General features: G+C 37.5%; 3 protein-coding genes across 3 annotated transcripts; 2 read left to right on the top strand and 1 right to left on the bottom strand.

Annotated features, from left to right (window-relative positions):
- Positions 1–1,732: 1,732 nt before the first annotated feature.
- Positions 1,733–2,332, top strand: LOC112023245 (uncharacterized). Its single transcript, XM_024055865.2, has 2 exons — positions 1,733–2,015; positions 2,176–2,332. Exons 1-2 carry the CDS (start codon positions 1,889–1,891, stop codon positions 2,328–2,330), a joined length of 282 nt encoding a protein of 93 aa, XP_023911633.1. The 5' UTR covers positions 1,733–1,888; the 3' UTR covers positions 2,331–2,332.
- Positions 2,333–5,858: 3,526 nt separating this feature from the next.
- Positions 5,859–9,339, top strand: LOC136065742 (pentatricopeptide repeat-containing protein At5g55740, chloroplastic-like). Its single transcript, XM_065769306.1, has one exon. The coding sequence runs from the start codon at positions 6,008–6,010 to the stop codon at positions 8,276–8,278; it is 2,271 nt and encodes a 756-aa protein (XP_065625378.1). The 5' UTR covers positions 5,859–6,007; the 3' UTR covers positions 8,279–9,339.
- On the bottom strand, positions 8,975–11,307 carry LOC112023249 (uncharacterized; the record flags this gene model as incomplete). Its single annotated transcript, XM_065769309.1, has 2 exons — positions 8,975–9,473; positions 10,774–11,307. Coding segments are annotated over 2 exons (744 nt in total), but the record flags the coding sequence as incomplete, so codon positions are not given.
- Between the last annotated feature and the right edge of the window lie 10,896 nt (positions 11,308–22,203).

Raw genomic sequence — 22,203 nt, 5'->3', positions numbered from 1 at the left:
CGGCATAAGGGCCCGTTCAATGTCACTCAAGAACGATGATCGAGTAGCTCGACGTAATGCGCGACTTATGGCGTCCATAGCAGCATTTCGGGGTCATCGCTCCTCTGGGGAAATCGAGTCTCGGTCTGTATATTCCCGCGAACTATCCCGGTGTCAATGAGAACTGGATCGATAAGACCCTACTCCATGGCGATCTCCCATACTTGTCGACCCCTCTTCACGTTCCTCGCAGTCTCTCTTCTGACGTCTACCCCTTGCTTCTAACTCCAATCCCTTACCAACCTACGTAAACGCTCTAGTTCCTCATCCCTCCGTTCATGTTCCTCATCCCTTCTATTAAAAGGGTTGCACCCCAAAGCACCAGATATTGTTTGGTACATTTGAAACGACCCTTCTCCAAGGCCAAACTGACCTTCCTGCTCAGACTCCCTATCTTTGCGTCCCTTCTACTTTCTTTCCCGCCAAGTGGATCCTCGAGAAGACCTCTTAGAGCCACTTTCAGCATGATTGACCTCTGAACATTTTCTTGTGCACATCCCGGCAGAACCATAGCTTCATAGGAGATTCCCACAGATGGTGCCAATTGTATGTACCCAAAGTATGGTTATTGAGCTCAACCTTCACCTGGGCTCACAATCCATTTTATTATGGGTTTTGGGTTTCCTACTATAGGTGATCCTATGCTCGGAGACCCAAGTACACTCCTGTTTCCTCAAACCCTTCTCTTTGCCTCACAAAGTCGCTCCCTTTCTCTCTTGGTTTGGTTGCTTTTTTCTCTTGGTTTTCTCTCTCGAATTGCCAACCCCCACTTCTTCCTTAATCTTCCTATTTATAGCCTTAGATAAGTGGAGGTGTTATGATTACTCCCCCTACTAGTGCAAATGAGGGTCCAATTCCATCACCTTTAGGTGGGTGTTCAGGCGGGAAAGGTGGTAGTGGCATTGGAATTGATTCCCACCTCCAAAAGCCCATTCGGTAGCGATATTCCCAAAAACACTACCGGATAACCAAGTACAGGGTATCTCCGAGCAATGATACCCCCGACCAAGTTAAAGACGATCGGGAGGGGTTTGCTTGGGGTATTCAAGCCAGCGCAGTCTTATTTCAGCTCTTGGGCCTAAATTGGGCTCTGAGGTGTCTGAATCGAGGTTAAAGGTCCAAGAATTAAGTGCATAGTTATTTGAAACCAAAGTTTAATCATAGTTATTTGAATCGAGGCCTGTGGAGCCTAGGCCCAACCCTGTACAGTTATATAAAAATATTAGACTCTTTTCTAAATGAATGCATTGTTTACAAAAGTTTAATCATAGTATTTGTAAAAAATGCACATGAAACAAAATTTTAAATTAAGTGCATGGTTATTTGAAACCAATATGCTATTAACATTTGAATACAAAACCTTCATTATGAATTTTACATCTCAAAAAGTGGAAAAAACAGATTTTAAATAAATAAATAAATTAAATATATATTTTAATTATTTGATATAATAAAAAATTGCATTAACCTCAAATTATATTAATATATTTGAGACGAACATTTCATCAAGCAAGTTTATAAACAGCACACATGAATAAAATTCTCTAAGAACTCTTAGGATAAAGCCACCATTGAATTTCTAAATTCTTAGCTATCCATTTAATTTTTATTTTTTTAAAGCCCTTATCTATTTTTAAATTAGGGGATAGAATTTAGGAACTTTAATATAATTCCAGAAAATTATATAGAGTCCTAAACTAATTAGACAGCCATTAACTCTAGCCCATCTTGACCCATGTCTATCTAACTTCAACTTCAAGCTTGCCAACAGTCCACAACCCAAACCATCAAAACAGTACACATTCACTTCAACAAAAAGTCATTCATCGGAAACTTGTTCAGCTTGGCCATGGAGTCCTCCTCATCTTCATCATCTTCTTCTTCAAAATATTCTCTTTCTTCTTGGGAGTACCTTGCTTTGCTCTTTATACGCCCAATCCTCGCAATCGCATTCGTAATTTCATTGATTTCTCTCGGTAACAATTTCTGATCTTCATCTCTTTTCTCCACAATTATTTGGTTTTCCATCACCTCCGTTGTTTTTTAGCGAAATTAGGATCTGGGTCGGTGAAGATTTTCTCTATCATTGTTGTTTACACCTAAAGTTTCGATTTTTTTAATGGGGTTTGTGTATAGGTTGGTGGTTGGCGTGGAAGCTAGTTCTGGTTCACGTGCCTCTGGTGCAAGAGATATTCGGTTTGAGAAAAAAAACTGTCAAGCCAAAACCTCCTACACGGCGGCTATCTAAGATTTACAACAGCATGAATGCCCGAAATTCATCAGCTTCTTGATGGTAGTTTTATTTTGTCCTTTTTGTTTTGCTTTTTATATGTTTGATTTTTCTTCATGGTTCATAATCTCTTTCTAATTTCTATGTCAAGCTGTGTCATGGAGTGTTTATTTTGGCTTTATTGCCTTTTGATTTGACTTTGATTGCTAATTTGTTGCTTTCTGCATAAAGAAGATGGTGTTTGTGATTATGCTTAACCTGCATCATCCTCATGATTCCTTATTATTTGAAATTGGGGGTTGTGGCTGGTGCTAAAGGCCAAGTGATTTTGTATTGATAGTGTAGCTGCCTTGATTTATGCCAAGGATCGAATATATCTTTGAAAACTGAAAATATTGTCCTTAACATCACTGTATTCAATATAAGGGCGCATAAGAACAATTATATTCCAGGTATATTTGTTCTAGGTAAGTGAAAACAAATACTGTGAATAATGAAAGGCATGTGTTCAGAGAATGGTGATGTAGAGCTTAAGATATGATTTTAGTTTTTGTGATTGTTGCATATTTGGAATGAGATCAATTCTTTTTTCACATTCTGTATGCATAATAAGATGCATCTGGTGATGATATGCTTATGTTGCCTCTATTAGAGCTATTTGGTGTGGGGCCATAATGAACAAGTGATGTTTTCATACTTAATGAGTAGGATTGAATTGATCACTTACCGTATGTTTGGACTTCCGATGGAAGGGAAAGGCAATGTAATCTAAATACGGTTCCCCTTTCCTTTTCCTCCATCTCCTTCCATTCCTAACAACCCTTAGGTTCATTAATTATGAAAACAATCAAAGCTAGATTGGAGTTGTTTGGGTGCTCAATTTAAACACTAAAAGCTATTTCAGTAAGTTTGTATTGTTTTGTTGGCATAATTTTATGTTACTGCAAATAACTCTTGCAGTTTCTGTTTAATTTGCTTTTTTAATTATCAAAAAAATTCTCATGGTTTCACTTCACTTTGAATTTCAATTTTATATCAATATAACATAAAGAACTAAAGGATGTAAAGGGCTAAAGAAAAGGAATTTGAAATAGCATCAAGCACAGGAACTTGATAAATTAACTGTCATAAATAAGGGTTCCCCCCACCCCCCTTTCCCTGCGCGCGCAACCCCCCCCCAAACCACAAAAAAAACAAAAAAAGAAGAAAGAATTCCTGCTTATTTAACCATTATCTCACACTATATAAAGGTAAAGGGACTCGATAAATTACCTGTCTTAGTGCAGGCAAGGGCAATCTCCTCTGTGTTTTTTGCAGGAGTAGGATTGAGTCTTTGGAGCACTTATATTTTGATTTTTGAATGTCCCTTTTCCAATAGAATCTGGAAAGATGTGTTAAGAAGAGGCTTATTCAATAGAAACTTTGGTTCTTGGAATGAGGAGAAGCGGGCTGTGAAAATGCTAGAAAGGAAAGATTTTTCAGAAGCTGATTGGGAAATTGGCCTGGGTTGCAGTGCTTTACATCTGGCTTGATTGAAATATAAGGACTCACGATGGCAGATTCAGATCTCAGAGGCTGAAATCATTCATGTTATTAGTCAAGATGTGAGGTTTAGGTTGACTTAGTGGAAGAATGTGAGAAATACCATTATGAACTGAGTTTTATGTAGCTTGTGGAGGTTTCCTTTTTTCTATTTTTGATAAGGAGTAGTTGCTCTATTGTTTTGTTAGTTGGTCTGGTTGTCCAGTTGTTGTAATGGGGTTCTGTGCAGCTTGCTGCTTGTTGATTTCTTATGTTTATTGATTAAAATTTAGCTTATTCATAAAAAAGAATTAAATAATTAAAAAGAAGAGGAAGAAGAAAAAATACCTGAGTCTTCTTGCAGTGTACTTGACCTACTGATCATTTGTTCATCTCGTTGAGATGATTAGTTCTGCAGAGTATATGACACAGGAGACAATTAAATTTAAAAGTAAAGGGAGAAATTAGAGAAAGGTGTCCTATAGGATCCAGATTGCTATACTTGTAAGTTGTAATTCCTTATATTTTTGAATACCCTTGCATCTTCTTATTTCCATAGCTTATAAATTTTGTTTCGTCTTTCTTTCCTGAAAGATAGAAAGCTCAGAGAGTGTTTCTTAATTCCTTGAAGTTTGGAGCCATTGAGTTTGCATTGCATTACAAGGCATGAATCTATTAAATATTATTTTCATTTTTCAAATAATTGCAAAGAGAAGCCAACAGAGTTGATGGTTTGGTATTGCTATACGATAGCTCTATTTTCTATGACGGCCCTTTCTGATTGACGAGTTTGTACATAAAAGATTGGTGTGCTTATACATGCATTCTTACTACATGGTACTTGAAGTTCTGGTTTTGTGGATTATGTAATCTAACTGTGGCATAAATGGGGCATTGCAGAACAGAAAAAGGCAGCTTTGAATGAGAGAGGGATCAAAATTCTGAGTCTTGGTATGTCCCGATGGGTTAGGATTGGAGCTTCAATAGTAGCGAGGGGGAAAAATAACAAAGTGATCATTTTATGCATTGAAGATATTGACTTTAGAGCTTCTAGAGGCTTGGAATTGGGAGATTTATTATACTCCAGTTGTATATAAATTTGTGGTATCGTGAAAGCCATGATGTATAAATCAGCTTTTTTACAAAATTTATTTAAAATAAGTGGGCTTTCCCAATTTCTGACCTTCCATGTAAAATTTAGAAACAAGTGAAGAAGAAATCGGTGCCTTCCAAAGGCCATTATTCAACTGAATGTTTTTTATGTCATAAACTTGTCAGTTTGGAACAATACAATTGATTTTCATTATTTTCCCTTTGGTAACATTTTATGTTTAGAAAACTGGTTCTAAATGGAAGATCATTAAGAACAATTACAGCAAACAGCCTTCATACTACTAAGAAGTTAGAAAAACACCATTAAACAATCTGTAACATTGTTACTCGGTCCACTTTGCAATAGCGCGAGCTGCCCTATTGCTTTCCTCTCTTAACCCAGCCAAAAGTACAAATAGGCAAAGCTCAGAGGTTACGGGGGTGTTTGGTAGAGTAGTTTGAAAATTGTTGTTTATTGTTTTTTGAAATACGTGTGGATGAAAAAGTGTGTTGAAATGCGTGAAATGTTGTTTAAAAACTAAAAAATGTTGTTTGAAATGGCGTACCAAACGGGGCCTACAACTTTTAATATCTTCCCACCCACCCCCCAAACAAAAAGAAAAGGTTTTAAATAAATCTGATATCTCGGTACCCTCACAATTTTTTTTTTGGTTTTAACCTAAGCTTAGAGAAACTTGATAATAAAATAAAAACCGCTTTGTTTTAAACTAAAACATTTTTTCTTCTTAAATAACACAGTCTGAATAAAGTTTCTTCTAAATTAGTTTAGAAAAAAAAAAATTTAACTCATTACATGATGATTTATAAAATTATCCATGTATATTATTTAAACTAATTACATTACAAGATTCATTATATAAGATATATGATTAAAAGCATATTTAGATGATTTTTTTTAAATTTATTTTTTTTGTGAAATACTAGGATGATTTTATTAATAGTTAACTGGGGTTATTGGAATTTCCTCCTAAAACCACTAACCAGTTTAACCTTTCCCCCCACAGCTTAAGCATTTTAGGCCGCGGGAACTCTCTCTCTCTCTCTCTCATCACAAGCACTGCCGGAACCATATAGGCAGTCACTGAAACTTGAGTTTGTGTTAAAATGTCTTTCTTTACCATGTCAATTCTACAGAATAGTTTGCTTCCTTCTAAGTCCATCCCTGACATTTCATTCTCTCGTAGTCATAAGCTCAACATCTTCCACCACCACACACCCACTTCCAAACTTCAACCTCCAACGGCCACGACCGACTTAAACCAAAGATACCCACAAGCCCATCTTACTTCAATCGCCAACAGAACCACCAACCATGTTAATTCAAGCTCAGAAATCAATGGCACTGACATTGCTCACTGTCTTTCTCTACTGAACACTGACTGCTTGTCTGATATAAGACAAGTCCATGCTCAAGCTTTGAAGCTGAACGCTTTTGAATCTAATAGTTTGATTGGAAACAAGCTAACCATTTTGTACTCAAAGAATAAGGAGTCTCTAAAAATTGCACTCAAGGTATTTGATGATATTCCTGAAAGAACAGTATCTGCTTATGCAGCCTTGATAAGGGCGTTTTGTCGGTTGGAGCAATGGAAAGAACTTTTTTCAGTGTTTGGATCAATGATTGATGAGGGTATGCTCCCTAATAAATACTTGGTGCCCACAATTCTTAAAGCATGTTCCGCAATGGAAATGTTTAGGAGTGGTAAAATGATTCATGGTTATGTGATTAGGAAGGAATTGGAGTCGGATGTTTATGTCGGAAATGCACTTATTGATTTGTATGCAAATTGTGCTGATTTGAGGCTATCAAGAAATGTATTTGATTCGATGAAGGAACGAGATGTAGTTTCATGGACTGCCCTTATTTCGGCTTGCATGGATGAAGGCTATTTGGATGAGGCAATGGAGATTTTTCATTCCATGCAGTTAAATGGAGTGAATCCTGATTTGATTTCTTGGAATGCACTTGTATACGGCTTGGCAAGGAATGGACAGATTGCTTTGGGCCTTTTAACTTTGGAAGAGATGCAAGAAAAAGGGCTCAAGCCGAGGGTTAATTCTTGGAATGGAATCATCTCTGGGTGCGTTCAAAATGGATATTTTAAAGATGCTTTGGATGCATTCAGTAATATGTTATGTTTTCCTGAGGATCCAAATTCTGTTACAATTGCGAGTATCCTACCAGCCTGTGCAGGCTTAAAGGATCTGAATTTAGGCAGGGCTGTTCATGGATATGCTCTGAAATGTGAGCTTTGTAGAAATGTTCATGTGGAAGGATCGTTAATTGATATGTATGCCAAATGTGGTAGGATTGATTATGCAGAAAAAGTTTTTGTCAAGGTGGAGAACAAGAACACTGCTATGTGGAATGAGATGATTGCAGCTTATTTGAATGAGAGAAAAATGAAGGAGGCGTTAGAGCTTCTTAGATTGATGAAAAAGGATGGCTTAAGACCTGATGTGATAACTTACAACACACTACTTGCTGGGAATGCAAGAAATGGGCAAATGAAAGAGACATATGATATGCTGTATGAGATGATCCGGATGGGCTTGAAGCCAGATATAGTATCTTTTAATGTTTTGATATCTGGCTTTCAACAATCTGGACTTAGTTATGAAGCTCTGAAATTGTTCCAGATCATGCAATCCAATGGTTGCTTTCTTAATCAGGTGCTCATGGCAACTAGTCCAAATGCTGTCACAACCACTGGTGCTCTTGCAGCTTGTGCTGATCTAAATTTATTGAAACAAGGGAAGGAAATCCATGGATATGCATTGAGGAATGGGTTTGAGTCTAATATCTATGTTTCGAGTGCCTTGATTGACATGTACATGAAATGCCATAATATGGATTTGGCAACTCAAGTATTCAGGAGATTAGAGAACAGAAACACAATTTGTTTGAATATTTTGATTGCTGGCCACGTCAGTAATGCACAGCTAGAAGAGGCTCTTCAACTTTTCAATGAGATGCTGCTAGAAGGCCTCAAACCTAGCTCAATTACATTTTTTATTCTTCTACCTGCCTGTGGTGATATGGGAGCTCTTAGAGTTGGGAGAGAACTACATGGCTACATCATAAAGAATCAGTTTGTTGATGATTCGAACAGTTCTCTTGCAAGTGCTTTAATTGGCATGTACGCCAAGTGCAGTAGCATTGTGGAGGCCAAATCAGTGTTTGACTCTGGAGTTGTAGAAGATGGTGCTCTATGGAACTCTATGATCTCTGCTTATTTGATTCATGGAATGGACAAGGATGCCATTGCCTTATTTAAACAAATGGAGTTAATGGGAATTGCACCTGACCATACCTTTTCTGCACTTCCTTCAGCTTGTGCTCATGATGGTCTAGCAGAAGAGGCACGGAAATAATTAGTTTTGATGGAGAATAGGTTTGGGATCACTGCTGATTTAAAACATTTCACATGCATTGCTGGTATTTTGGGTGGTGCTGGTTGAATTCATCATACAATTGCCAGATGTGCCTGATTGTTGTATCAGCGGACTACACTTAAAAGAGCTGAATTAGCCCCCTAATAACAGAGAATGTTTATGGTCGCATGCCCCTACAGACCATGTCTCTTCAGGGATGCAGGAATCGGCTCCTACAGTGATGAGCTTTGTTAGGACCCCTGCCTAACTTTATAAATGTAGATGCCCTAGATAATGTATACTTAAAATAACTACTAGGCAGCGAAAGGGAGAGTGACAGACGTTTTTCCTTTGACCCAGTTTTGAGAATGAAAATGGTCCGAGCCATTCTCTTGCTTGCACACTGAGACGGTGGCCATGTTTTGGCACTAACTCTTCTACCGTTCACCATCCTATTGCCTAAACAAAAAGAATGGTTTTAACTCACATGTTCATCTTCTCTTTCTTCCCCACCTTGCCCCAAAAGATTTCCTTTACTACTCCAAGTGGATGAGCACCTTAAAATTGAAGCCACGGGAACATTTTGTCCATTTGATAGGTCAACACTAAAATGAAGAGAGCACATTCAAAGTCCATATGATACTAAGGTTGAGAGAAGTATGGAATGTTTTAGCAAAGCTGGCAGCACAAACAAAATGGGAAAGGGTGAATTAAAATTTTCCTATAAAGAATAATAGGTCAACACATGAATGTTCTCGAAGATACAAATTGAGTCATTAGCGCCTTCTGAAAACAAATGTAAAGTACCTGGATGTGGCAAATCAAAACTAACTTGTAAAGCCTGGATGCCAAGGACTACATCTGTGTTGGCATAAGAATAGTATAATATAACAATGTTCAAAAAAGCTTCACAAGCCGATGGAAAGATCAGGCTGGCTTATAAAAAAAGTGGATATACTGGTACAATTTGATCTTGTCTAAAAAACTATCGTTCATCTATCCCTGCAGCTGTTGCAGGGTGCTCGGTGGATTTCTCAGTGGCCACAGGGGCTTTCTTTCTACCAGGCCCTGCAGAAACTTTAACCATAGCTGGTCTTAAAAGCCGATCCCCAAGCAGAAACCCCCGACGGAATTCTTGAATCACAACCCCTTCCTTGAACTCTTGAGACTCCTCACGTGCAATGGCTTCATGCAGCTATAACCAAAAAAGAAAGAAAGGGAAGCCAATAGATAAAATTAGATAGCATGTTTAGGTGATTTGTCAAGTTGCATATCAATTCAAATAGTAACGACTGCTCCAAATTACAAGCATTAATTACTGCGTCAGTCATCCTTTGAAAACAGTCTTATTTTGGGTTCATGATTTGGAAAACTACCAGGTTAAGAGTAGTATAATCACCTTACAACAACGAAATTAAAGCAATAAGAATCAAAATTGATTTTTCAATATATGAGAATGATATGATTAAGAGGACAACCTACTTTTGTTCTTATTTTTCCCCCTAAAGTAAAAAGGTGTCTGAGTCGATGCCAAACTCTATTCGACACTTCTTGATTATTTTATATATATATTTGACAAAGGGAATGCACTGGGAATTACTTATCAAAAAAATAAAGGAAAAAAAAAATTGCACATGGAATTCAATCAAGCCATGTGATCTGAAGAATGCTAAGTTTTGGCCCTACAGGGAGGGAGAATGAGAGATCACAGACTAATGGTAACTCACCCTATTCAAGTAAGCGGAGGTCCTAGCTTTGTAGGAGAGGAATTTGGTAGTGGGAAGGCTACCCATCATTTTGTAAGCTGCTCTTGCAGTTTGATGAGAATAGCTACACTATGAATTCAATCAAACTACAGGACCCTAACAAGCCAATCAAAATTAAATAAATCCCTAAGGAATTGACCATGAGAAAATTCCATGTTGGATTCTCAGTGTGTACTCTATATCTAGCTTAGAATAAAGTTACGAACCAGCAACTCCAGAGCATAATCTCTCTTAAGCCAACCCAAGCCAGGGTACTTATGCCTGCTTAATGGAGTTGCATGATTCTATTCACGGTTGAACAATTTTGTAATCTTTTATTCTTTTATCCCTGTATCCTTTCTTGTCTTAATGAAATTGTATTATTATTCAGCCAAAAAAATAAAAAAAAACTAACAACAAAAAAAATTAGCAAACAGACATGTTGAACCTTGTTTCTGTATCTTGTCACTCAAGCCCTCAACCTCGTGGTTTGAATTTTTCATCCCTAATTCCCAACACATCTGGGGCAAGAACTTTCAACCCCTCTCATGACATTAACAATAAAATCCTACAAGTTTGGCACTCACTAAAAAAAAAAAAGCTCGCACATCTCAGATTTCTGTAAGGAGTGAATGTCAAAATCCATGACACTAAGGAAAGTTCACCAGAATGAACAAGCAAGCAAAAAGACAACATAAATACTTAACAGAGAACATGAAACTGATTTAAGTAGCAAAAGCTTTCACTTACAGAGGGATCAAATGGCTTTCCTACTGTGGCTACAACAGCCACACGTAAGTTTCTCATTATCTCCACAAATTGCTTGTATATACCCTGATAACTTGCATCAATCTTTTGTTCCTTTTCTGTTTCTAGTTTAAGCTGCTGCTTGGCTCTCTCAAAATTGTCCACCATGGGCAAGAGACTCTCAATAACTTCTCCTTGGGCATCAGACCTTATGGTAAGTCTCTCCTTCTCCGATCTTTTCCTAAAATTTTCAAAATCTGCCTGTAGGCGGATATATTTCTCCTTCCCAGAAGTAATTTCTGTAGATAAAGTTAATACATTCTGGACCAATTCATTTTTCTCATTTTCTATTACATGTATCCTAGCCTCAATATCAGATATAATCTTTTCATCTCCAGCAAGAATGGCTTCCTTGTAAACTTTTATGAGGGTTGTTAAACTGGATAAATGTTGTTGATCTGCTCCACTTTCTGATGTTTGTACATCATTCTCACCTGCCTCCTCTAAATCATTTGTCTGGGTAAGGAAAAGATAAAATGTTTACAAATTATATCAGTAAAATAACTAAAACACGATAATGATTTGAATTCATGTATGCTGATTAATGAAAATAAGAGACTTCCAANTTTGCTTTTTGATTATTTCTCAGAAAAATGAAATGAGCTTTGGGTTTGGGGTTGGGGTTGGTGAACTACAAACAATACACTCGTCGTGCTCGTTTGGTTTCCGGTGTTAAATAAATACAGCTCCACCGTCTTCTCTTCTTTTTTTTCTTTTTTTTTTTGATAAGCTTCCAGTGTCTTCTTTTATGTCCGTTTTCTCCCCCCGTTTTTACTTTATGAAAACGAAAATGAAACCAATTACTACTTTCTAATGATTTCTATACCTCCAAAGAATTCCATCAAAGGCAAAAAATAAAATCGAAAGAATTTCATGGTGACTCCATAATTATGAATATAATAATATCTTAAAATATTTGTACCAATAATCTTTATTGCCCATATCATTTTATTGGTTATCAACAACCCTCTTATTCAGCAAAAAAAAAAAAAAAAAAAACCCTCTTATAATTTTTATTATTATTATTATTATTATTATAATTTTTTGTTTAGATCATGTTCAACCTAGATTTACTTTTTATAATTATGTTGTCATTTATTTACACTTATTAGGGAGTGTTCACCTCAAATAAAATAATGTGTTTGCAAATAAACAAATAAGTACAAGATTTGATTTGTAGGTTTCAGTTAGATCAATTGGTAAAGTCTCTGATGGTTGAATAAGAGATCTGGAGTTCAATCCTCGCCTACACAAAAAACTTACTGGTGTCTTGCTCTGATAATAAAAGAGCTATTATTAGGAGTTGACGTCATATGTTGTAGCTCCCTAAAAAAAAGTATGAGATTTGATTTGAGTATTTATAATATTATCTGTATATGTTTTTTTTTTTTTTTTTTGATACCATTGAAACATAAAACAAAGTTACATAAGAGTATTGTTTACATCAGAAAGCATAGGTGCCCAAAACTGATGGATTGGCATATTAGTAGCCTGATTAGCTAAATACAAAACATGACTAATAACTATGTTTGGATTAGGTTGTATGCCCTCATGAACCACCTTGTTCCTGTGATTCCACAAAGTTCACAAAGTAGTGAAGATACTTTGCAAGTATTGCATTGAAACCTCATCCAACCTCTTATGTTTGTTAAGTAAGTTCCTAATCCAATTCTGAACAGATATGTTCCTTAGTTCTGAGGTTTGAATAGCCAATGTGGTACCATGCCACATAGCTTTAGTAAAGGAACAATACAAGAAAAGATGTGATGTGCATTCCTCATTAGAAATTGCATAAAGAGCAGGTACTAGTGTTTTTAATGCCTCTCTCTGTAAAGGTCTGGAAAGTGGGGAGATTGTTATGCATAAGCTTCCAAATAAAATTCCCAATCTTCAAAGGGAGTTTCACCTTCCAAATGAGATACCAAATATTTGCTGGGATGGAGGTAGAATTATGGTGGTTTGAAACAGATAGATGGGTATCATCCTGAAGCAACTTATAGGCATTTCTTACCTTAAAAACCCCTGACTTTGAATACTTCCAAAACAATTTATCCAAAACTGATCCAGTTCTTGAGATGGGATTGCTCATGATATCCTCACTGATTGGGTAAGGGTATATGCTCCTAACTAGATCAGGTTTCCAAGTGCCATTGCTGTGGTTAATAAGGTCAACCACAGTTTTAGTTGAGAGATTAGAATTATCAAGGTTTTGAGAAGGACAAGTATACCAAGCCTGATGAGTTAGGGGAATATCAAAACCTTTACCAATCCACCACCTACCCTCTTTGAGCTTGGCGTTTTTATAATTAACAATGCCTCTCCAAATCCATGAATGATGAGGTTTAAGGGTGCACTCATGGATTGAACACCTAGGAAAATACTTAGCTTTAATAGCTCTTGCCATTAAAGAATTGGGATTATGACTTATCCTCCAAAATTGTTTGGCCACCATAGCCTAGTTTATCTAGCTAAACTTCTTAAGCCCCAGACCCCCCATACTCTTAGCCTAGTAGATGTAGTTTTCTCACTCCAAGTTCATGACCCCACCAAAAGGCCCTAGAGATGGAATCAAGCTTGTTGCAAATAGTCTCAGGCACCCTAAAACAAGAGAAAACATAAAGGGGCATTGACTGTAGGACAGAAGAAATGAAGGTGGTTTTGCTAGCTTGGGACAACAATTTGGCTTTCCACCCTTGCAGTTTAGAATGAAATCTATCTACTAAAAATTGGAAGTCAACTATCCTCTTACCTCTAAACATGAAATTCATGCCTAAGTATTTGCTAGGGGCCTGCACTAAATTCACCTGTAAAGATGCTGCTAAGGCTTCCTGGTCCTTTCAAGAGATGTTTGGGGAACAAAAAATGTCAGACTTGGCAAGGTTAACACATTGATGTGATATAGAACAATACCACCTTAAGATATGCTGAATGTTTGCCAGAGATTTGTTGTCTCTTCTGAAAAATAGCAGTGAATCATTAGCAAACAACAAATGAGTAAAAGAAACCCCATTTCTACCCAGCCTCACCCTCTGAATTTCCCTATTATTCTCAGCTTTAATTAAAGCAAGAGACAAAATATTTGCACACATAAGGAAAAGATAATGGGATAAAGGGCCTCCTTGTCTTAATCCTTTAGCAGGTTTAAATGATTGGGTGATGCTGCCATTCACTAGTAGAGTATAATGAACAGTGGAGACACATTCTAGAATCCAATTTACCTAACTAGGGGTAAACTTCATGGACAACAGGACAGCTTTTAGGAAAACCCAATTAACCCTATCGTAGGCTTTGCTCATATCAATTTTTAAAACACCAAAACCGTGCTTCCTACCCTTTTTCTTCCCCAACATATCAAGAATTTCATGAGCCAACAAGATATTATCAATAATGGATCTGCCTCTAATAAAAGCATTTTGGAAAGGGGTGATAAGTTCATCCATGAAAGGTTTCAGTCTATTCACAAGCAACTTGGAAATTATTTTATAAACTACATTGCAAAGACTTATAGGTCTAAAATGGGTGATCTCCTTAGGAAAACTTATCTTAGGAATTAAAGTAATAAAAGTATGGTTGAGAGTTTTGGAAAGATAACCTGAATGGAAAAAGGCATGGACAATGATGATGCTCGGAAAATCAATAGACTAGATGTTTCGGACTTGAATGATTTGGAGGGTCTGAAAAAGGAAAACAAAGAATCAAAGGAGACCAGGGTTGATCGGCCACAGACCCTCCGATGATAAAGTTAGTTTCTCTCTTTGAAATTTGTAATTCCAAATTTCTGGAACTCGTGTAAAAGGGAAAAAAAACTTACTTTTTTTGTCGGGGATAAGTGCTTATATAATGCTATGGAAGCGGTTATTTGTCTCGTAACTTCCCTCACATTTGTGGGGGTCGAAAGATTCGGAGCTAACCCCTATAATTGCCATGGAAGTTATATTTTCTGGTCTTATTTTCCATAACCGTCATTGGGAGCATTTTGTAGTGATGAACCTTGATTTTTACTTATGTTCCGCAATAAGAACCTGGAGGTTATCCAAAGCATATATAAAGAGAGACATGCTTTGGGACATATAGAGGTCGTCCAAGTAACTTTTTGGATGGACGACCTTATCTGGACGAGCACTTTACATGAGGTCGTTTTTCCATTCTTGTCTTGGACGACCATCATGGACGAATTTGGAGTTAATTTTATAGTACACCATCAATTGTCCCCTTTTCCATGGGTTGTCTAGAGAAATGTGTATCCTATCGTCGTTCTTTAGACGTACGTATTTGTATTTAAGTCAGCAATTATTTATGCCACGTGTCATGATCCTATTGGTGACTGGTCACATCAATTCATTTTTTCGAGGCGCATGCCACGTGGCAGCTTTTGGTTGGTTGTGTCGTTTCTGATGCTAAAGTCCGCTGCCTATAAATAGTGGAATTCCTCTGTTACCCTTTACATTTTTGAAATTTTCTTTCCTGACACTTCTCGTCTAGAGCTTTGTCTAGAGGTTTCTCTGTGTCCATAGTCCTTTTCCGTCTAAAGCCAAGTATTCTTTCCTTTCTCGTCTTTAGGTTTTGCATAAGTTTTCCTCAAAATGTCTGAAAATGTCATTTCCTCATCTAGTAATAGTATAGATAACACTATAGACAAGTATCACGACACCACTAGTTACAGTGGTTCTAGTAGTAGCACTGGTAGTAGTAGTAGTGGGGGGAATACCGCGGACGAGGGGTACACTTCTGGCGTCCTTGGAGTCCCTGTAGAGGTTTTACAAGAGCAACTTAGGAAGAGGGCAACCTTTAGGTCTCAGGCTGGCACCTCGATGAGTGCCCTTCCGTCTAGCCCTTTGGATGAGGAGGAAACAATTTACAGTTGTGCAGTAGGCGTCAACTCTAAAACCAATGAACAAAGACTCAATAACCTTAGGATATGGTACCAAATTCTAGACGAGCTTAATCCCAAGTTAGCCATCCGTGGAGAATGGTGCTGTAACCCCCGTTTTGGGATAGGCGTCTATGAATCTTATTTTTTAGGTGGGTTTAGATTACCTTTAAACGCTTTTGCTAGGGAATTACTTATTAGGTTAGGTTTAGCAATGTGTCAATTTAATCCCAATACATAGAGATTAGTTATCTTTATGCAAATTTTGTGGAGGAAAGAATTTGGAAGGAACCGTCCTCTTACTGTAGACGAGTTCCTCTTCTGCTATAAACCCTCAAAAAGCAGCCAATCCCTAGGCTTTTATCAATTTACAGCTAGGGGTACAAACTGTAGGCTAATAAAGTCCTTAGCCTCGTCTGACAGAAACTGGAAGACAGAGTTTTTCTTCGTCTCCGGTTTCTAGGCTGGGAACACTGTGGATGTTGGCAGGGACACTTTTGCCCCTTATGCTAGGGACTTAAGGAATCTTCTTCTTGAAGGTATGCCCCTCCCCTTTTTCTCTTTCTCTTTTCTTTTATTATTATTATTATTATTATTATTATATATGTCTAACCTTTGTCTATTTATTGTTTTACAGCTGTAGGACATCCTTCTTTGAGCAAGTTCCACCGTGACCACGTCCATGGGGCTCGTCTACACCTTCATAGGGATTTCCATTCCTTGGTCACCCTTAGACGTCTTACCAAGTGGGGACTTGGTCCTGAACCATCGGACGAAACTATCGCACACGAGGTTACAGTTCGTAGACGTAAGTTTAAACTTCACAAAAATTTATATATGTTATACTGTTTTGGTTTAATTTTAATTTTCATTTAATCATCTTTCAGGGACGACAACTATGAAAGAAAACAAGGAAAATGAAGCTATGGACAAGGGGAGCCGTCCTGAGACCCAGTCCCAAGCTCGTCCTTCCGCTAGGGACAAAAGGAAGTCTTTGTCCAAGAACCTTGACTTGGGAAATCTTCCCAATCGTCAAGGGAAAAAGGCTAAGCATGGTTCATCCAAGGCAAGAGTCGTCCAGCCTAATCCTTCCACGTCTCAACTATCCGTCCAAATTTTTGACATGGACTTGTCTACCCCAGTTGAGGTCACCCTATCCAAAACTCCTTCGTCTAAGACTACTACACCTGCCTCGTCCCAGCCTTCTCAAAGGATCCCCATGAATCTCATTGAAAATGAAGACTTAGCCTAGGAATGTTTTGAGAAGGTTGTGTCTAACGAGGATATAGTTGTATGCTATGACATGTCCTTGAAGGACTTTCAACACTCCGGTGTTCATGATCTTTTTAAGGTATGTAATTTCATTTTTGCTTCGTCTTTGTTACAATATACTTTTCTCATCTAACCATCATTTTTGTCATTTGCCTTTTTATAGGGAATGTCAAAATTTATTGCAGCATCCAGGCAGGCCACAGAGTTGGACAAGATGAGGATCTTGTTGGAGATGAGAGTCCAAGAGGTAAGGGACGAGTGCAAGAGGTGGGCTGAGGTGGCGGCCAAGGCCAAGGAAGAAGCTAAGGACTTGTAAAACCATGTTGAGGAGCTAAAGACTGACATCGTAGAGAAGGTACTCGCCTTATCACCTCTAAAAGAGGAATGACGAGTTGAGTACCCTTCTTGAAAAAGCAAAAGGAGATGCGGTTGCAGAGTTCAAGGCGTCCAAGCAATTCACTGACTTGCTGGACCACAACTACGCAACTGAGTTTGAAGATTTCAGGATGGATGCTATAGAAAATTTCCCTAAAGTTGACTTTAGCTCCATCAAACTCAACCTTGGTGCTGCTACAAGCTCTTTCCTTTAGACGAGCTCAGAAAACGTCAACATTAAAGATGATGCCACCACCAAGCCAAACCAGGACGACCTTAATACTGATGCCCCCTAGTGAAGACGAAGCTTTTATAAGTTCATCTTTCTTTGTATTTTTTCTTTTTATTTTATTCGGTTCGTTGTTTTGAACCATTGAATGTAACTCAAGTACATTTATCTCGTCCATGGTTTTAGAACGAGCTTACAAACAATTTGCTTTTACTTGGGTTTTTGGACGTAGGTTGTCCACCCTTTGACGAATGAATGAATATTTATTTCCTTCATTTTTTCTTTTACTTATTAAACATGTTGCATGGACAAATGTTTTTTTTTTTTTTTTTGGTATCCCAGATACTGATCTTAATCTTGGCTCGTCCAAAATATGAGTATACATGTTCAATATTTTTCACCACTAAGTTTTTATAAGTATAACTCGTTTTTGTGAATGGTAATGGTTTTCTCAGCTTTACTCATCCTTAGACCTGGTAGCTGATTTTGTATTGTCCATAAAGTTTAAGGCCCAACTCTTACTCGTCCAAATACTGGATTGTTTTAGCTGGTGTCCTTATCCAATGGATTATTAATATGCGCATTTCCTCGTCCATGGGTTGGACTAACACGTTTAAGGCTAAAGCTCGTCCATTGTTTGGACGAATATGCTTTGAGCTTTTTCCTTTGCCTTATCTTTAAGAAAAGATTGTAGATGTTACATCTCTGCATCCAGAGAACTTACTCGTCTTGGGCCTGTGCCTTCTTGTGGATTATTTTAAATAATAAAAACAAGGCGAAAAGCACATTTTAATCCCTACATTTTAAGGCTATTTCTGTTTTAGTCCCTAAGTTTTATTTTTACCGCTTTTAGTCCCTATCCTGAAAAACGGGCTCCATTTTTGTCCCTCCCGTTACATCATAAACGGATTTTGTTGACGTAGTAAACGGAATTGATAAAAAATGATAAAATAATAGCTACAGTAACCTGGATGGTCACTGTTAGTTACTCCCCGCCCTTAGTAGTCACGTGTCCCTCACGTGACCCTCCCTAACCTCCCTAACCCAAATAAAACCCCAAATCACGCCAATACCAAATAGAAATCCCTAACCCCCAAATTTCCTTAGCTCCTCGCTCATCAGTCACAACACAAATTGAAGTTCCTCAGCTCCTCACTCCTTGCTCATCAGCTCCTCGCTCACCACACAGCAGAAAACCATCTTCAAATCAACTGCTTTCCATGGATTCAAGCTCGATGTCGTCAAGTGGAAGCTTGAGGAAAAGGGGCCCAACCCGATGCTTCTGCTCAGAGAAACCCGTTTTGGTCGTTTCGTGGACACCTGACAACCCTAGAAGAAGGTTCTACGGGTGTCCAAATTACTGGGTAAGATAGTGATTTTGTTTGGGTTTTAAAATTTTTTCTGGGTTTTAATATTTTTTCTGGGTAAGGTCGTTTTGTGTAATGTTTTTAAATTTCTATATAGTTTCTGGGTTTTAAAATTTGTTCTGGGTAAGGTCGTTTCGTGTAACGTTTTTAAATTTCTTGTTTTTAAATTTCTATATAGTTTCTGGGTTTTTAAATTTATAAATTTCTATATAGTTTCTGGGTTTTTAAATTTCTTCTTTTCTTAAATAAATAAAAAATTAAAAAAAAATTAAAAATTGGTTTTCTCAGCTGACAATATAAATTTGGTTTTCTTGTATTTTGCTAATACAAGTGTTGGAATATTGTGCTAATACTATTTGTTCTTGTTTTTCATGATTTTGGTTGAAGATATGATGGGTTTTATCTGCCCCTTGGGTGTCAGGTTGGACGCAAGTGTAAATTTTTTTAGTGGCGTGATGATGAAATCTGCGAGCGTGGCAAGGTGCTGATTCCGGAGCAGAGGCAACCGATTTTGACCCTTGAAGCTGCCATTGTAGGCTACAGGAAGAGAGAGAAGAGGCTGCTCATTTGCCTAGGGCTGTCTCTGGTGATAAGTGGGATGCTACTCTGTATGGTGCTTCTTTTGGTTGGCTAAATAGGTGGGGGGGGAATGGGTCATTAGGTGGGTAGGTATTAGTGGAAAAAGGCCTGAATTTTGGTGTTGGCATGTGTTGGTATGTATTAGTGAAAAAATGCCATAATTTGTGTTGGTATGTACTAGTGGGAGAAGGCCTGATTTTTGGTGTAATTATCTTTGTAATCCAAGACTTTTGCAATGGAATATGGTAGTTTTAATTAATATGTGATTTGTGTACCAATCTATTACATTGTTGTGAAGTGTTTGTGCAGTTTGAATAGTGCCTTAAAAGGGTTATAACAAAATTTTGATTGGAGACAGCAATTTCATATTAACTGTGCAATTTGACACTGCAATTTGAGTCTGCCAAGCAAGAAAATGGAGCTGATTGCACAAACATCAGATGGCATAAACTACATAATATACTAAACTAAACTGCAGAAACATCAGATGGCATAAACTGCATAATTTGAACAGTGCCTTCAAAGGGTTATGCAAAATATTTAGCATCTCTCAAAACTAAACTGCATAATTTACTAAACTGCATAATTCATTACATAATTTACTAAACTACATAAACTGGAACTCCAATGCCCACATTGATTGACTTACATTTATTAAACTGCATAATTTACATTCATTAATCCATACATCATTAAACTGCATAAAACATACATCATAAAACTGCATAAAACTACATTCATTACACATTAAACTGCATAAAACATACATAGACTATGTAATACATTGGCCACTGCCCAGCACACTGCATAAAACATACATAGCCTGCATAATACACTGGCAACTGCCCAGCACACTGCATAAAACATCATTTAACATCATTAACCTCTAAAACTGGCTACTGCCCAGCACATTAAACTCCAATGCTCACCACACCTGCATAATCACCAAACTTTCCAGCACATTAAACTGAATATTACCTGCATAGACTATGTAATACACTCAAGCTTCATCCAAAAGACATGAGTTTAACCCTTTTAAAAATTAAAGCTAAAAACCAGCAAATCTGAATAATGGAAGCTGAATCATCACAATATTACCAATAATCAAAATAATTACAAAATATTTAACACCAATGACTGTTTTGGGTGTACCACAATAATTACAAAATGTAGGACAAAGTCTACCAAGCACATTCATACAAAAAAAAGACTTAGTCAGCCATCATATAAGTATACCAAAATGCCAATTGTTCTAGCAGTTACATAAACATATGAAGAGTGCTTTCAACATATAGCACAACAAAAAAAAGGTCCTGCTTCAGCTTGCTATCTTTTAGTGACTGCACCTCTCTTCCTCTGTCTTGTTGGTCTTGGATTGGATTGGTTATCAGTGGGGGGTGGAGGTGCACTTGTGGTCCTACTGGCTTGGGATGCACTCCCAGGCAAGGAAGAGTTCCCTCCTACTTCTCCCTTGCAGCTCCTCTTGTTGTGTCCTAATTTCCCACAGCTCTTGCATTGTTTTGAGATGCCTAGACCTCTATTTTTTCTGTGACTTCTAGGTTCATCAGGCTCTAGTGCCCTCTTCTTCTTAGGCCTACCAGGAGGTCTCCTCTTGATAGGGGGTTGCACAGGTGGTAGTCCACTAGGTCTCCACATATTCTGGCCATTGATGGGCTCTATAATGGGTGCATAGCAATCAATGTAAGTAGTCCTTTTGTAGCAAGCGTTGACATACTTTTCAGCATCTTCTCTGCTGAAAAATATACAAGAAATGGCATGGCAACATGGCATGCCAAGTATGTCCCACTTCCTACAGCTACACTTCTTCTCTTCCAAGTCCACAATGAAACTCTCTAGCCCATTCTTCACTTCAAACTTCGTACGACCAGCCCAACATGCTATCCACTTGCTGCATGCCAACTTCTCCTTGTACAGCCTCTTCCTTATTTTAGGACACAACTCAAATTCCACCTTCATAATCATTTCTCTGTTTGCTTGAAATCTAGTCATCAAATATAGCCTAATACATTCAAGCTGCAAGCACATAGAGAGAAATAGAGAATTAATCATTCATGAATTACACAGGTCTATGGATCATAATGCAGATGAAAGGGAGAATTATGCATACCATGGTAATTATAGGTTTGCTCCTGAACTTAACTAACATGCAGATGTCGAAGAGTATTCCATACTTCCTCCCTTTTGGATTGTTCAGGGTGCCCATATACAAAAGTTATTGAACAGGGATTGCCTTTGTTATCCAACAAGTCAATATGAACAACATTTTTGGATGCATACACAATACAAAGATCCTACCTATACATCCAAGCCAATAAAAGTCCACCACTTAATCCTTCTCTTGGCAATTCTCAACCTTCCTCAAAACCACACTTATCCTAGACTACTTTACCTTTGTCTTCAGCTAATTGAGTCTCCATCAAAAATTTGTTTTTTATGATATACATGTATAGATTTGAGATTGGATTGTCTATGCTTGTAAATAATTCTATCAAATATCAAATTATTATGTGTAATTTAATAATCATTTATATTAGTCTATTTTTTTTACTAAAAATTATATAAAAGACCCTAAGTTTATATCATGTTTCATATTAGGTCTTAGGTTTTCAATTTTTTCAATTAAAGTTCCAAACTATGAACTTATTTCAATCTTAAGGCCT

This window comes from Quercus suber, unplaced genomic scaffold, assembly GCF_002906115.3.
Source record: "Quercus suber isolate HL8 unplaced genomic scaffold, Cork oak 2.0 scaffold_1110, whole genome shotgun sequence".
Lineage (NCBI taxonomy): Eukaryota > Viridiplantae > Streptophyta > Magnoliopsida > Fagales > Fagaceae > Quercus > Quercus suber.
The sequence above is the reverse complement of the archived record's forward strand: the minus strand, read 5'-3'. Positions and strand labels throughout refer to the sequence as shown.

Bases quoted from the DNA above. Each gene is read 5' to 3' on its own strand.
- LOC112023245 (XM_024055865.2), top strand. From the start codon at position 1,889: ATGGAGTCCTCCTCATCTTCATCATCTTCTTCTTCAAAATATTCTCTT. The intron at 2,016-2,175 runs GTAACAATTTCT...GTTTGTGTATAG, and splicing joins AATTTCATTGATTTCTCTCG to GTTGGTGGTTGGCGTGGAAG.
- LOC136065742 (XM_065769306.1), top strand. From the start codon at position 6,008: ATGTCTTTCTTTACCATGTCAATTCTACAGAATAGTTTGCTTCCTTCT.